Genomic DNA, 16,957 nt, shown 5'->3' with positions numbered 1-16,957 from the left:
GTACTTGGGGAAAATGAGCTAAAGGAAAACGGTGGATTGGCTAGCAGTATGGACTCAGCTAGATTGGTAAAGAAAAAGTGATTTATGTGTGTGGGTTAAACCACTGAGCCTAGGACTTGCTGATCAGAAGGTCAGCGGTTCGAATCCATGTGACGATGTGAGCTCCCGTTGCTCGGTCCCAGCTCCTGCCAACCTAGCAGTTCGAAAGCACAACACTTTAAACTGAAACGCTTCTTTGATTTGTCTAGATCCAGCCTATGTTGTTTTTCATTTCTTGGAAGAAGAAGAAAATTAACTTCCAGAACTGGCCTTCTAAGAATGAGAAGAAAGTGACAGCTCCTGCAAGGCCAAAGGAAAAAAAAAGAAGAATGCCAAGTATTCATTCTTCTGTGGCAGACAGAACACCAGCATCCTCAAAGATACCCACAGGCAGGAGGGCACAGAGCGAAAAGTATAATATACACACATCCCTAGTCAAAAAACAGAGATCAGAAAAATATTTCAGCCAAGTCTGTCAATACTTCATCACTACTTACTAGGGCCTAGTCCTGTCTGTGAACTGGGAGAGATGAGCAATGGAGCACCCTTGTGTAGAGATGGTGGGAAGAGTGTTCACACCTGTATTGTCTAGACGATGATCCTTGTCATCTGATGCTGTGCTGTGAAGTTGGGCAATGAAGCCACCACAGCATAGCATGGGAAGACAAAACAAAACAAAAACCCTCTTTGTGTGCTCCTTTATCCAAATAATTAGCAACATGTATTTATTTTATTTAATACAGTTATATACCGCTTGTCATCCGAAGATCACAGGGCACTTTACAGTATAAAAGCAGAAAAGCAAACATAATAACAAACCAAAAAATCACCCCATCCCCAAGAGGAGAAAGGGACGGAGTGTGCATAAGTGCCAGGGCCCCCCTCCCCCCCCGGTTATAAAGCTACAGCCTGTTGTGTGGAGTCTACTGTGTTCATGTAGGCTTCCAATGTATTTTAGACTCCTGATTTTCCAGGGTTCTAACACACACTGACATGAGAAAGCCTTGCTGAATCACGCCAAAGGCCCATCTAAATCCTGAATCTTGTTCTCACAGAGGGAAACAAGATAACTACGAGAAGCCTGCCAAGCAGGACACGAGTGCATCTGCATTCTCCCCACTTCTGATTCCCAGCAAGTGGCAATCTAACTGGCGTGGCAGGAGTAGATCAGGCTCCCTGCTGCATGCTGTTGCCTTCCAACTAATAGAGGGCAACGGTAGTGGTGGGTGAATGTACTTGGGCCTTTGTCCTCCTTAATGAAGTGTTGATTGCATGCAGAAAGGAAAGCCCAAGGCAGACAAAAGAATTACCGGTACCCAGTTTCCCAACACGGAGATGTATTTCCCCTGGCCTAGCTCTACTGATGGCAATTTTGCTACATTTGCAATACAGTTGTGCCTCGCTTAACGAATGCCCTGCTTAACGAAATTTCTGCTTAACGAAAGGATTTTTCGAGCGGAGGTTGCCTCGCTAGACGAATTCGTTTTACGAAAAATTCGTCTAGCGAATCGTGGTTTCCCATAGGAATGCATTGAAATTCAATTAATGCGTTCCTATGGGCAAAAAAAATTCAAAAAAATTCAATGCATTCCTATGGGATTCGCTAGACAAATTTTTCGTTATAAGAAAAGATCCGTGGAACGAATTAAGTTCGTCTAGCGAGGCACCACTGTACTGTAGTTCATTTCAAGCTGTTTGGTAACACAGAGACACACAACATAATCCCACTCACTTCATGATAATTGATTGGCTGGATTCAAGCAATGTGGGAAATGGATTTCGGGTGCTCCCCAAATGGTGGCCAGCCCTACTACTTACCATTCGGAATCACAGACAGTTTCCCCAAGGTGTCGTTCAAAGCTTTCAGGAGATCCGAGTTCTTTTCCTCTGCATCTTGCAACCTATTCTGCATTCCTTTTAGATTATCCCCATTTTCTGCAAAGGGGGCACAAAACAAAGATTTCAGTTAGTTTTCTGAAGCCTCTGTTTATTTCATATACCATGTTGTCAGGAAAACAGGAAGCTGAAAGGTCAATAACAATAACAATAATAATAATAATAATTTATACCCCGCCCATCTGGCTGGGTTTCCCCAGCCACTCTGGGCAGCTTCCAACAAAATATTGGGTCTAACCTATCTCACAGGGTTGTTGTCAGGATAAAGTGGGAAGGAGAACAATGCACACCACTCCGAGCTCCTTGGAGGAAAGGTGGGATATAAATGTCATAAATAAATAAAATCTATGGCTGAGCAGGGATTTGAAAGTATAACTTATAAGAAAAATACTTATATACTTAAAAAAATACTGATACCTATATTTATATCTATCTGATGGCTACCACACAAAAATGAAAATCACAGATCTTTTCTTAAATTGTCTGCCTAACCTTGGCAGCATAGAAAGGTTTTCTGTGAAACTCTTGCAGAAAAGAAATAGAACCCATAACTTTTGAAATGTAAATCAAGGATTTCCACTGTATCTAATGCAGGCACCCCCAAACTTCGGCCCTCCAGATGTTTTGGACTACAATTCCCATCATCCCTGACCACTGGTCCTCTTAGCTAGGGATCATGGGAGTTGTAGGCCAAAACATCTGGAGGGCCGCAGTTTGGGGAGACCTGTTCTATACAATACTTACGGTAGTATTTAGAGAATTTTCATCATTATTAGAGAATATAGAGAACCATGTGCGTTTGGTTGTATTTCAAATTGCACACCATTCCTAGGACTGCATTTAAAAAAGAGGAAACTTGCTGAACAACTGTTCAATAATTGTTAAATTGAATAGAAGACACAGGAGACTTTCCCTAACATCTTCTGCCCTCATCAATAGATGAAACTGCTGTGGTGACCTCAGAATATCTTTAATTTCTTCAGTGGTTTGTGTGTGTGTGTGTGTGTGTGTGTGTGTAAATACAATCAATGAGGTCAGAGTCACAAAGATAGTGTTTTACTTACCAAATTCCTATTACATTGACTTGATGCAGCTGCTGCAGATGTAATACCCATTGAAAGGCCATGATATCATGTTAACTATAATATGATCAATACTGGAGGCAGCACTCATTCTCCCTCCCTCTCTCTCTCTCTCTCTCTCACACACACACACACACACAAGAGAGAGAGAGAGAGATACATTTTAAGTCAAAACTAATTTGTAGATAAAATAATGTACTAATATCCATTTAAATGGAAAAACTGCTACAAACCATAAGGACAATTATTGAATATTCAATATACTACTGATGAAATTAATATCATCCTTTGTGTATGATTCAATAGTCTATGCAAGCTGTTTTGCATGACAGTGGTGTTTTCTAGGGCATCTTCCATAAAAATGATTTTTAAAGCTGTCAAAACTATGTTCCAACTCAGATTGGTGGATATTTGCAAATACATATGTCACAAACTCAGGAGTGTAGTTTGGCAAGGAAAATGCTGATTAGTGCTGAAGCATCATTTTAGAGACATTTTTCATTATTTATTCCCATCAAAATGGACGTTATGGTGCTGTAGCATTGGAGGGAAGAAATGTATAGCAACATGGCATTTTTCCCATGGAAAAAAGGGGTTGCACTGATGGCAAAAACTGGGAAATGAGTTATAAATCATGTATAGATTGCTTGCCATAGGTGGCAAACTACAGAGAATTCAAACATTTGTATAAACAAGGTAACTAGGTACATCTAAATAAGAGATATATTGCATTTTGTGATGCCACAAAGCGTTCTTAATTGGCCTGTAAAATGGTCTCTCCTAGAAAGACAATAAATGGTCTCTCTTAGAGACACAATAGATTTGCCAATTGACGAATTAGTAGCTCACTTCTGAAATATCTACTGCATGGGTGTGTGTGGAATCAATGAGGAAACATGACTCTTCAGTGTTGCTCTGCACATTTTCTGAAAGTAAAATAAAATGTCTTTTGCCATGATTATCGAAGCATGTTACATATAGCATGTCCTGAAAGACAATTTGGAAGCTTCAGTGGGCGCATAACCTGATAGACTTTTATCAGGTACAGCCATAGTTGTCCATATTCCTTTCATTTGCAAGCCCAATTTAAGGTGCTGGTGCTTTAAAGCCCTAAATTGCTCAAGACCCAAATATCTGAAGCAGTGGTTCCCAACAGGTGGTATTGGGACCCCCAGGGGTCCGCGAGCTATGCCAGAGGGGTCCGCAAGATGCTATTAGAATAAAAAATATATTAAATATATTTCGTATGATAACATATTTTTTTGTTTTGGCCGCTTCCTGCATGAGCAGAGTCTAGCGCAAAACTAGAATTAGATAGAGGCAGTAGTTCTGCTGTATGCCGTTAGGTGGCGCTTTACAAACACTACTGTTTTGCAAAGAGGCAGTGTGCACATTCTACTAACACTCACCTCCCCAAGATGCTTTGCGTGCGTCGGCTTCATTTGTGCGCTACTGCGCAGGTACCCTGTCTTCTCCATTCCCCCCCTCCTCCCTGGCGCGCGCTGCCTCTTTGCAAAACAGTAGTGTTTGTAAACAAAGCAAGCATTTTCTTCCATGTGTTTCATGAAAAACAAATATAGGAATCGGCTCAACATGCGGTCGGATTTCAGAGTGAAAGTTTCAAGTTTGGAACCTAATATTTCAGAAATAATGGACTCAAAGGACAGATTTAACTTATCTCATTAAGAACTGAAAATTAAAACTAACTGTATACTGATGGAGTACTCTGTTGTAACTGTAAAAAAACGTATAAATATAAAATATAAAAAGACTCTTAATTTGGCTCTCACTTTTTAATTTTAGGATTAGGAATTAATGGGGGTCCTTGTCACAATAGCGGCTCGATGAGGGGTCCTCGAGAAAATTTTGTTGGGAACCCCTGATCTGAAGTATTGGAAAGTTTTTAATGTTTGACGTTTTACTATGTTTTTATATGTACTGTAAGCCACTCAGAGTGGCTGGGGAAACCCAGCCAGAGGGGCAGGGTATAAATAATAGTAATAGTAATAATAATAGTATTAGTATTAGTAGTAATAGTAATAATAAATGATGAATGCCTATTATTATTATTAGTGCTATTTTTCTAGAAAAAGAGGTGCCAGAACTCACAATGAACACCCCACCTGAGAGTTCTGACTGAAAAAAGCTGCTATTATTATTATTATTATTAAAATTTATATGCCACCCTTCATAAGAAACCAGAGACAATCAAGAGACTAAGGGTCATTTATTGCCTAAACAATGACTCTTCCAATGACTTTTTAATCTGATTTGTTTTAACATGTATTATTTCTATTTATCAATCACTTCATAATAAAAATTCTCTAATATTGCTCCAAGATCTGTTGGACATTTCAAAAGAAAATATATAACACCTATGTAATGCTTTCAAAAATAATCTCTTCATAACAGATACATTTCAGGTAGTAGTTTTAGCAGTTCTTCAGTCAATGTCTGTTATACTGACTGCTTCTCTCCTGGGTGCCTTGTCCAAATTATACCAGTCTTCTCCAAAAAAGAAAATAATGCCTGACCTGAAGAATATGGAGCAGATGATTCAGCAGGGGAAACACAGCCCAGAATAAGTAAGGAGGTAATACAAGAATACTTGGCTAATTTAGATGTATTCAAGTCTCCAGGGCCAGATGAACTACATCCAAGAGTATTAAAAGAACTGGCAAAGGTGATTTCAGAACAACTAGCAATGATCTTTGAGAATTCCTGGAGAACAGGCGAAGTCCCAGCAGACTGGAGGAGGGCAAATGTTGTCCCTATTTTCAAAAAGGGGAAAAGAGAGGACCCAAACAATTACCGCCCAGTCAGCCTGACATCAATACCAGGAAAGATTCTAGAGCAGATCATTAAGCAAACAGTCTGTGAGCACCTAGAAAGGAACGCTGTAATCACTAAAAGTCAGCATGGGTTTCTGAAAAATAAGTCATGTCAGACTAATCTGATCTCATTTTTTTGACAGAATTACAAGCCTGGTAGATGAAGGGAATGCTGTGGATATAGCCTATCTTGATTTCAGCAAGGCCTTTGACAAGGTGCCCCATGATATTCTTTTAAAGAAGCTGGTAAAATGTGGGCTAGACAATGCTACCATTCAGTGGATTTGTAACTGGCTTACTGACCGAACCCAAAGGGTGCTCATCAATGGCTCCTCCTCATCCTGGAGAGTAGTGACTACTGGGGTGCCACAGGGTTCTGTCTTGGGCCCAGTCTTGTTCAACATCTTTATCAATGACTTGGATGATGGGCTTGAGGGCATCCTGAGCAAGTTTGCAGATGACACCAAATTAGGAGGGGTGGCTAATACCCCAGAGGACAGAATCACACTTCAAAATGACCTTAATAGATTAGACAACTGGGCCAAAGCAAACAAGATGAATTTTAACAAGGAGAAATGTAAAGTACTACACTTGGGCAAAAAATAATAATGAAAGGCACAAATACATGATGGGAGACACCTGGCTTGAGAGCAGTACATGTGAAAAGGATCTAGGAGTCCTGGTAGACCACAAACTTGACATGAGTCAACAGTGTGATGCAGCAGCTAAAAAAGCCAATGCAATTCTGGGCTGCATCAATAGGAGTATAGCGTCTAGATCAAGGGAAGTAATAGTACCACTGTATTCTGCTCTGGTCAGACCTCACCTGGAGTACTGTGTCCAGTTCTGGGCACCACAGTTCAAGAAGGATACTGACAAGCTGGAACGTGTCCAGAGGAGGGCAACCAAAATGGTCAAAGGCCTGGAAACAATGCCTTATGAGGAACGGCTTAGGGAGCTGGGTATGTTTAGCCTAGAGAAGAGAAGGTTAAGGGGTGATATGATAGCCATGTTCAAATATATAAAAGGATGCCATATAGAGGAGGGTGAAAGGTTGTTTTCTGCTGCTCCAGAGAAGCGGACACGGAGCAATGGATTCAAACTACAAGAAAGAAGCTTCCACCTAAACATTAGGAAGAACTTCCTGACAGTAAGAGCTGTTCGACAGTGGAATTTGCTGCCAAGAAGTGTGGTGGAGTCTCCTTCTTTGGAGGTCTTTAAGCAGAGGCTTGACAGGCATATGTCAAGAATGCTTTGATGGTGTTTCCTGCTTGGCAGGGGGTTGGACTGGATGGCCCTTGTGGTCTCTTCCAACTCTATGATTCTATGATTCTATACCAATTATTCTTACAGTTCAGAATCACCCTGCTCTGAAAACTACTTCTAGTTTTGCAACCACTGAGCCAGGCTATTTTTATGACTTTTAATAAGTTTTAATCTCTGTGGATCTCCCAAATTCCAATATCCAAACTCCATCTGTTTTAAAATTTCCCATTTAATATCTCAAAATGCATTTTAATTGTTTTCTAAATATTAACAAGGAAAAAAGGCAAAATAAATTTCCTCAGGGAGTTCCATGCAGACTGGAGGATGAAGTTCTGAAAATCACCATTATTTTTTAAAGAAACTGCTCTGTTCTACAGGTGATAAATATTCCGAAGAGTCATATTCCGAAGTCACCTGTGGTGAAGTTAAACACTGTGATGTAGTTGTAGCATGAAATCCATTCAGTTTATTTGTGACTGACAACTTCCTTGCTTTTTAGACAAACTTAAGCTAGTTCTCACTCATTATGTTAGGAACAGGCATGCAGTCTGTAAGGAAGTAATCAAACATAATGAGAATGATAAAGGCAACTGCAACGTAAGGCAGCACATTCTACTCAAGGATGGAGAAGCTTAGCCTGTGCACTTATGAATGCAAGGGGCTTACAGTGAATATGTGAAGGCCCTAGGTGAGCCCTGACTGTTTTTGTGAAGCAGCTGAAGAATGAGAAGTGGGAAGATGACTAAGAGGCAGACAGGCATCTTTGAAGGCTCAATAATTTCTCTTCCATTGGAATTACACAAAAAGCCCACCTATAGCAGGCAAGAATTTTTCTTGGTCTATACTTTGCACAGCAAAGCAATATTTGCTGCTGAAACTGAGCCAATTATAAGGAGAATCGCTGAAGCAGAAGGGTAGGAATGCCCACACGTCAGACTCTGCATTCTGTCCAGATTCCTAGAACCAGTTTGACACAGAGACATTTTCAGGGCTGAGTGGCAGAAGATACATAGCTCATGAGAATTTCTCTCCCATATCCTTCATGACAGTATATGCAAGAAAGAGTTTTCCTGTACCTACATCAGATGGCTCAGCGAGGAGGCTTCTCTCAATTTCATGGCCTTGGTGACCTAGAGCTCTCCAAGATAGTTGCAAATCGAGATCCTAGGCATTGACATCGGCAAAGCAGAGGGATATCCTATTTGGTTCCCTCTCCTTCCCACCCCATACCTTTAAAACTGAGTTGTCTTTATAAGAAAACATCAAAAAAAAAGTATAATGAGATATGTCTAGGATATTGGGTGTCATCCAACTATGTAATACTCAGAACATTACCATTAAAATAAGTGGAACTGTTAGCAATAACCAACTTTGGTTAGCTATTTATTTCAATGGGTCTACTCCAAATATGACTCAGTTGGATACCCCCTGTTAGAAAACATCTCAGAAGAACTACTTTTGCAGATCTGGTAATTGTAGTGTTATTGTAGTCTGGTAATTGTAGTGAAGTCTCAGATAAATAGGGGGAAGTGACCAGTATAGTCATATACCTTAAAGCCTGCTGAATTCTTTTCTAATTCTATACTTTGGTGACAATGACTAATGGTGGGAAGTGCTTCACTTTTTGCTGACACCATACGTTTTTGTGGTTATAAAGTAATTCAAACCAAAAGCTCATGGGGATTTATCCAGGAACATATACAAAGATGATGATTATACAGGGTGAGTCCTTTAAAAGAGGCCTCGTGGATACATACACATGTTCCACGGGGCCTCTATTAAAAGACTCACCTTGTATAACAAAGATCCTGTGACTTTGCAGGAATACATATTATAAGGCAGTGCTAATCATTATTAGGGACCTCAGTGCTTTTCTTCAGGAGATACTCAAGGGTAAACAGTACTCTTTTTGTAGTTGTTAAAAAATATGGCACTTACTGTAACAACTTCATGGTGAGTACCAGCACCTATTTTTCTAGAAAAAAGCACTGAGTACAAAGTACCTGCACACTAGAAATGAAGTTCTGAAAAAAAGAATTCCCGTTAAGTTATCAATTGCTAATCTGAAAAAAGGGAATGGCTTAGATCTGAATGACCACCAACAAATACAATATACTTTCTGCGCTTTCATTTTGAAATTAACCTTTAGACAAAAGCCTGCCTGAATAAAATATCTTCAAAAATATGTATTCACAACCCCACTCCCCTTACACATTTATACAGCAAGACAAGGGAAAGAAGAATTTGATCACTTATAGCTACCGGTAGGAGCTTGAAATCCACATATGTGCAAAATGCTAGCTGTAGAATCTACTTTTCCTATCAGTTCTCCCCTTTCAGACTTCCAGCCCCATGAAGGGAGAGAGAGAAAAAGGAAGAAATGAGTAAATCTCCATTTTAATAGCTGCCGTCACACGTTTTGCTCTGTAAGGACTATTTCAGCAAATTTTGGAGGTAATATATGGCATTTTCCTGATTAACAGCCATTTTATACCTTATGTAATTGGCCACAAATCAGGTGGATGTCATAATGTAGCAAGAAAACATTCCCATCTCTGTCGCAGCCTAGGCCTGAGTTCCTGGAGGATATATTACTTGAGTGGTTTACGGGTTTTCATTACTTTAACTAATGTACTACCTGTAGTGCAGAGAGAGAAATTCCAAACTAATGACTGCTTCTGCCTACTAGCTCTTTACAGAGTCTCTATTATTTGTCTTTTAGTTGTGGGCTTCCTATAGGGACTTTGGAGGATTCTAAGGAGACTTTGTTCTGTAAGTTTTTTTTTTTAGTGCTCTCTTCCTAACCTAGAAATGCCAAGCCATGGCTAAGGAATTATGTTAATAACACCAATGATAGTGTTATAACATAATGATGCAGCAACAAGTGCCACAAACAAATAAAACCAATGAATCTCAGGCTCCAATTTGGCTTAATGTCTATCCAGGCCACAACCAGATCCTGCAGGGTTAGAGTAATGTGTGCCAAAATATTAACATATACACAGGATAGAGCACTGAGAAAAAAAACATTAAAGCTTTATGTTTCACCAAAGCAGTTTCATCACTGTTAGAACTGTCTAATAAAAAAGAAAAATCAGCTCCATAACCTCCCAATTAACCTGTAATAGAGCTTCATGACCATATAGGAGTACTTAACTTGAAATTTTTAAAGATGCCTTTGTGATGATATTAGATTGCTTTAGAAAGACAGAACTTTCCCTTGGTACTGAGAGTGAAGGGGGGGAGCAGTAATTTTAAAAATAAAATAAGTATTTTTTCATATAACGAAAAGCAATGTCTCAACAACGTGATGGCGAAGGTGTTGAATGCAAGATGTAAAATGCACGAACTGAAATACAATTGCTTTCTGCAATACAGCATAAGGCACTTTGATTAGATTCAGTTGTGTAGCCATCAACAAATCCAGTTTATGAAGTTGTGACTTGCCAGATGATCTTGAGCAGGTTCCTCTAGAGAGCCTTCTGAGGACCATGGTAGGTGGGACCAGAGGGAAAAGGTGGGCAAAGTCAGAGGAAACAGACAGAATGCAGAGCAATGGATGTGACTGTAATTTGTGTACAATAGGCTATGCTCTATAGACTGGCGGTTCCCAGTCTGGCGGTTCCCTCGCTGCAAGAAGCCAAGTTACAGGGAACCAGGCAGAGGGCCTTCTCAGTAGTGGCACCCACCCTGTGGAATGCCCTCCCACCAGATGTCAAAGAGAAAAAGAACTACCAGACTTTTAGAAGACATCTGAAGGCAACGCTGTTTAGGGAAGCTTTTAATGTTTAATAGACTATTGTATTTTAATATTCTGTTGGAAGCTGCCCAGAGTCAAAATAGATGTGTCTCAACGTAGTCATTAGAAAGGATGCCGTGTTTTTCTTTTTAAATGAGTAAGAATGGGGGTGAGAATTTTCTCCAGGACTGCAACTAGTGGCATCAATGGGAGCCCCTCAATCCAGAATAATAGCAGCCATAATTTCCATTGGGATTGTGCCTGGGCAGGGAAGAGTTAAGCCTCCCCTCTTTCTTCTCGGTGCATCCCTCTAGTCAAACACACATTGCTGATTCTTCAAAATTATGGTGTGCTTTCTAAAGACACATCTAGTTTGACCCTCACTCTTGTCTAACTGAAAGGGTGCTTGTGAAAGTAAGATGACATAAAAAGATATTGTAGCCCACTCAGCACTCTTGGAGCAAGTTGGGAAAACTAGATGTGATGCTAAATGTGCCCTTGCATTTAATTTGCAAGTTCTTAAAAAATACAAACAGCATCAACTGGGCATGCTGATAATTACTGGGATCGCAGCATGTGGGAAAGGAAAGCTTCACACCTTTCTTCCTGCTGCAGTCGTGAGGACAACCCTTTCTTTGAATCCCTTCATTGGAGGCAGATTCACACCTGCAAATATCACCTCCAGGAGAGATTTGTTTCAGGACCAACAGCGGGGGGGGGGGTGGGGGGTGGGGTGGGGGTGGGGGGTGGTAAAATGATTAAACTCCTCCTCCACATCTGCCAGGGTCCCAATAACTATTACCCCTCCTCTAGCAGATGTTTGCATATTTTTTAAATACCTAGGCATTAAGTGTCTAGTTTGCCCCTAAATAAGGATGTTATAGTTTGAAGCCACTGCCTGTTCTTCCTTTGTGCATTTCTGTCCCTGGGGTCCTCAGACCTTCTGATACAGCAGGCATCACCAAACTTCGGCCCTCCAGATGTTTTGGACTACAATTCCCATCATCCGTGGCCACTGGTCCTGTTAGCTAGGGATCATGGGAGTTGTAGGCCAAAACATCTGGAGGGCCGCAGTTTGGTGATGACTGTGATACAGTATCTTCTGTCCAAGTGTATTCAAACTCAGCCCTCATTTATTCTGACATAATCATCTTTGTTCCTGAGGATAGAGAACATGTTGTTATATCATTCCTCCTATTAGGTTATGTGATCTAGGGTGTTAATGTTAACAAAGACTCTGGTGGCATTTTAGAGATTAACGTGTTTATTATGATTTAAGCTTTCACAGACTAGAGCTCTCTTGCTTGGTACAAAAATGCACACAACTGAGTATAGAGGGAAGAAATGTAATAAAGTACCCAATGGACATAAATTCCAATTATTGGCAGCACTGTTTAGTTTAGTTTTTTCCTACCTGTATGTGTGCAGATAGACACACAAAGAGACATGTAGTGTGTGTGTGTGTGTGTGTGTGTGTGTGTGTGTGTGTGCATCTTACAACTGAGGTTAACACTTCATTTGTCTTGAGCAGTGGACTCTTGTTCATTCAAGCTTATGCCATAAACTTTTAAGGTGCCACCAGACTCATTGTTTTTGCTGCCACAAACTACGTAATGTGGCTGCCCCTCTGTAGGTCATTGCTATTAAATTTCTATTGTGAAACAGTGGTTAAGAGACTGTAAGTTGCTCCAAACTTCCAAGAAAGTTCCTGGTTGAATTAGGATCTGGATGTAAGAGACTGTTGTCACCATAGGTGGGTATACAGTTCATATGGAAATCAAGTACTGATTATAGAGACAGAATTGTAAATCAAAATATTTTCCTATAGAGATATTTGCACACTAAGACCACAGTAGATCTCATTAGCTTTTCAATGAAACCCAATTATTGCAGGGAAAGAAAAAGACATACCTTTAACATCATTTGCCTGCCTGTTGGCATCGTTAAGAACCCTGAAGCTTTTTTGCAGAGCATTCTTGGCACCATCCTTTAATGATCCTTCTGGACCAGACGCCTATAGAAGAAGAAGGGGGGGGGGGAGAGACCCAACAACCAACTACTGTCAGTGAAATGCATGCTAAGCAGCAGGTTCAGGAGAAGTTGAGAATCCTCAGAAAAAGTAAAATGGGGCAATTTAGTTCAAGCGTCATGAAAATTTGAAATGATCATCAATGCAGTTTAAATTATGCTCTCAAATCACTATATTTCTCATACAGAACTAATATAATATTTTTCATATTAATTTGGGTCTTACATCAAAGCAAATACTTTCCAGGCAGCCATGAAACAGAAAATGAGAGCAGGGCTGAACTAGGGAGCAGAACTTTCCCTTTGTTTTTGTTTTTTTAAAACATTATTTAGAACAGATTTGAAATCTATAAATTCTTTCTGCATCTACATGAATACAGCTGTCTATCCCTAAAAATATGCATGACATGGCCTACAAACATTAAAAAGAGGATTCTGCCAGTATGTTTCTGGAGCCAAACTGAGTCTGCTGTGACATAAAACACATCTGTGGAAGTGTTATGATGTTTGTATGTGCAAAGAATGTTAATGAGCTAGTGTGGCATAGTGGTTGAAGGGTTGGACTACTGCTGCGGAGATACAAGTGCAAATTCAACCTCAGCCATGTAGCTCACCTGGTGATCTTGAGCCAGTTACCCTCTTCATCTAACCTACCTTACGAAATGACTGTGGTAAAAGAGGAAGGGAGGCTCTCTGGGTTTCTTGGAGGAAGGGTGTTATAAAAACTTAACAGCTAACATACGTGGTTAAAATAAGAGCTTGATTGCTGTTATAGGCAATCAGGTTGTACGATTCTTTGAGCCCTTGTATGTCTGTGTTTTAGAGTGGGAAGGCAGAGTAATAGCAAAAATGTATTCTGTTTCCTCCCAGAAAAGCATTGAGAAGGACAATTATACAGTGTCTTTTCACTCTGGACTGGGACTACAAGTCCTAGCATTTTTGATGACTATGCCTAATCTTAGTCCTATGAGACTTGCTAGAGGTTTTTAATGCAGTGTCATCAAAAGGTTTAAGGCATTCAGTTCTATTTTCATTTCAGCAAATTAGACCGGAACTGTGCAGGATAAAGGACAGCAAGCTGAAGCTTAAGACAAGGATGATGATGATGACTGGGGGCAAGTCTAGACCCAAAGGATTGCTTGTTGGCCTTGCCTACCTTGGATGGGGTCATATTATCCATTTAGTAAAAATATCAAAATAAAGTTGAAATTCATGAAAATCTATTTATGCAATTTGTTTTCTCTTATTAAATATTCAAATTATTCTTCAAAATGGTATTCCATCAGATGCAGCAAAACTGTACCCCTGCCACATTAGATTATATTTCTTCTATTCTTTCTCCCTTCAGATCCAGAGGCATTGGGGTGATCACTGCACTAGTAAGGAAATATATACTGAAGGATTGAGATGATGATGATGTTGATGATTACTATTATTGCTATTAACAAATAAAATGTTTAGTTGAATGGACAGTAAAAAAGTTCAATAAGCATAATGAAGATGTGAAAAGGTCAATTTGCAATAAAGCAAAAAGGAGATGCAAGTTGGATATGAGGGAAATTTGATTGGAATACATGCATTGTAAAAAAAAAAACTATTTACACAAGCTATTCAACAGATCAGTAGAGATTACTCTTTATCCAGCACTAACTGGCACTGATGTGCATAACATTTTACATAGATAAAGTAGGAACAGATCATACTTTCAAAACTGAATTTATCATTATGATTGCCATGCAATGAAAATGCTCTATACATGATACCCAGCATGCAATGGAAGTTTTAGAGCTGAAATCACCATGTATGGGAGACTTTAAATATTGCAAACACCCGTATGTAGAAAGGATGGATGTTTTATGCAAGGATACAAATACACATTGGTTTTGATGTGTGAAGACATAACAAAAACTTGCAATTGGTTGTGGCTTCTCAAGACATGTATGATGTTTCTTAATTGTAATATATCTGCATAACATCACACATGACTATGTGCAACTTTCACCTTTTTCCCTAAATGAAAATGTGTGAAAAATTGTAACTTTTGGAGGTGCCCTGAGATCACAGGAATTATCCTGTAAGAACAGTATTGTACTACAAAAGCTTAAGAATAGAAGAAACAAGGAATGGAAAAGGAAAGAAATAAGAATTACCAACTGTGATTGTGAATAAATACAAGAAAGACTGTGAGGAAATATGGCCTAGTTAAGTCATGGCAGAAAAGAGTAAGAAGAATATCCGCTGCTCAAGCAAAGCATTGTAGAGTAAAAGTAGCTTTGGGGTGGGGGAAATCTGACGACTGTGAGATATCTAGTAAAAGTCTAGTAAAAGGCAAGCAATAAATAAACCAACACTGCCTTAACGAAAGCAATAAAACTTTTCCTCACAATTTAAATAGTCTAGTATAGGGTAGGATTCAGCAAATGGGTCCCACGGCAGAATTATGCCTGTGTACTTTTTGGGACTTCTGCTTGCACAATGGGGCTGCCCCTCCTACCCCCACTTGCCTCCCTTAGTGTGACATTTGATATACTCCCCAAGTGTCTCTATACTGAAGCTTCTATAAACTGTATAAGAAAAACAAAAACAAATTTGTTAGCAATAATTAGGTAATTATAGTATATATAGCACCAAACCCTTTCACAATTTAATGGCTTTACTGCATTTTATAAAATACCAGCATTTCCTAAATATATGTTAAGCCTTTATTATTATTCTTTTTTAAGGATCCTCAGTTCTGAATTGGATCTTTTATCATGATAGAACCTAGATTACCATCGCCATCCACACAAGTAATGGGCTATGTAAATCCACTTTAATAGTGGAAATACCTCATCTGTGATGAATTTATTTTGCTTTAGAAGCAAAGAAGAATCCATCATATAAGGCATGAGACGAATTCATCTGTCATATTTTAATACTGCTTATCTTTCTAGTTGCCACTTATTCTTCATTCTAGGATTCTTAGGATTTTTCACTGCTGGCTGCTCTTAGCTTTAAAACCATGCAGTCCATAAATCCCTGGTCCATTGTGAATCGATGGCAAGAGGCAAAGGGATTCTGGTAGCAGATGCACAACCATGCACAATCATGCCGTCTCCATTTCTTCCCATGGTGAATCCAGGAACCTGCTCTTCCCCATGCCCACAGGCACCTCATACCAGGGACGGGAGTGAATTCTCTTGGAGTGAAGTGAGCAAGCAAATGAATAGCAGATCTTTGATCACCATGTGCATAGCATATGGTGCTGTTGACTGCCCAACACAGCTATGTGATTGCAGGGCAGGGTTGTATATCATTCCTCTGAGCATGCAGGGAAGGACTGTGGTCAACTAGTTCATTCATAACAATATAATATTAAGAATTAAAAAAAACAGCAGCAGCACATCGACAAATTGCTATTGGAAAACTTCCTTGTACAGAAGTGGACTTTTTTTTAATAATGCTTCATGCAAACCTTGGGTGGTATTCAATTAAGTTCGATTCCGATTGGACCTACTGAAATAAACCTGATTTAGCTGTGTTCATTTAATTTCAAGGGGCATACTCTGAGTAGATCTTAGTTGCGAACAACCGTTTAATGGCAAGCTTGCAGATTACTCTACTATGTGAAATAGGGCTGAGTCCCAGATTGTCACTGGAGTAAGATCTCTGTGTAACACATTTCAGGTGTAGATACTGGTAAGCATTCTTCTGTTTCATTTTACTTCTTTGCTACGACCTTACAAGCAAACTGACCTTTGAGACACTTAACAGCCAAAATCATAACTCCTCTCCTTCTGTCTTTTCTTAGGATATAGTCTCTGCTGCTTTTCTTGTTTACTGAAATGATGATTACCAAGGTCCTAGGAACTTTTAATGGTGCATTTGCCTGGGAATATCATTATATTTTCTGCAGAAACTGTAGAATATTATGTTTTGTCACACTGCACACACTTGTAATCAATCTATGTGCACTCCTTCCCGAGTACTAATGTGCGACTGATACAGTTGGTTGCCTCTATAATATATTCCACAGGTCACTGTTTTCCTGACAGATGTTCAATAGCAGATGTTCTGTCCTCCCCAGCGAAGGAAGG

General features: G+C 39.6%; 1 protein-coding gene across 8 annotated transcripts in view; it reads right to left on the bottom strand.

Moving 5' to 3' along the window:
- LAMA2 (laminin subunit alpha 2) overlaps positions 1-16,957 on the bottom strand; it is a 372,327-nt gene that overhangs the window by 56,437 nt on the left and 298,933 nt on the right. For all 8 annotated transcript variants that reach the window (XM_035109029.3, XM_088666122.1, XM_088666125.1 and 5 more), the window contains 2 exons: positions 12,765-12,867; positions 1,858-1,974 (listed from right to left, as the gene is read on the bottom strand). In XM_035109029.3, coding sequence (XP_034964920.3) covers positions 1,858-1,974; positions 12,765-12,867 — 220 coding nt within the window. The remainder of the gene's footprint in view (positions 1-1,857; positions 1,975-12,764; positions 12,868-16,957) is intronic.

Source organism: Zootoca vivipara, chromosome 3 (assembly GCF_965207765.1).
Source record: "Zootoca vivipara chromosome 3, rZooViv2.hap1.1, whole genome shotgun sequence".
NCBI classification, from domain to species: Eukaryota; Metazoa; Chordata; class Lepidosauria; order Squamata; family Lacertidae; genus Zootoca; species Zootoca vivipara.
Note: the sequence above shows the minus strand (reverse complement) of the source record. Positions and strands in the feature narration are given on the sequence as shown.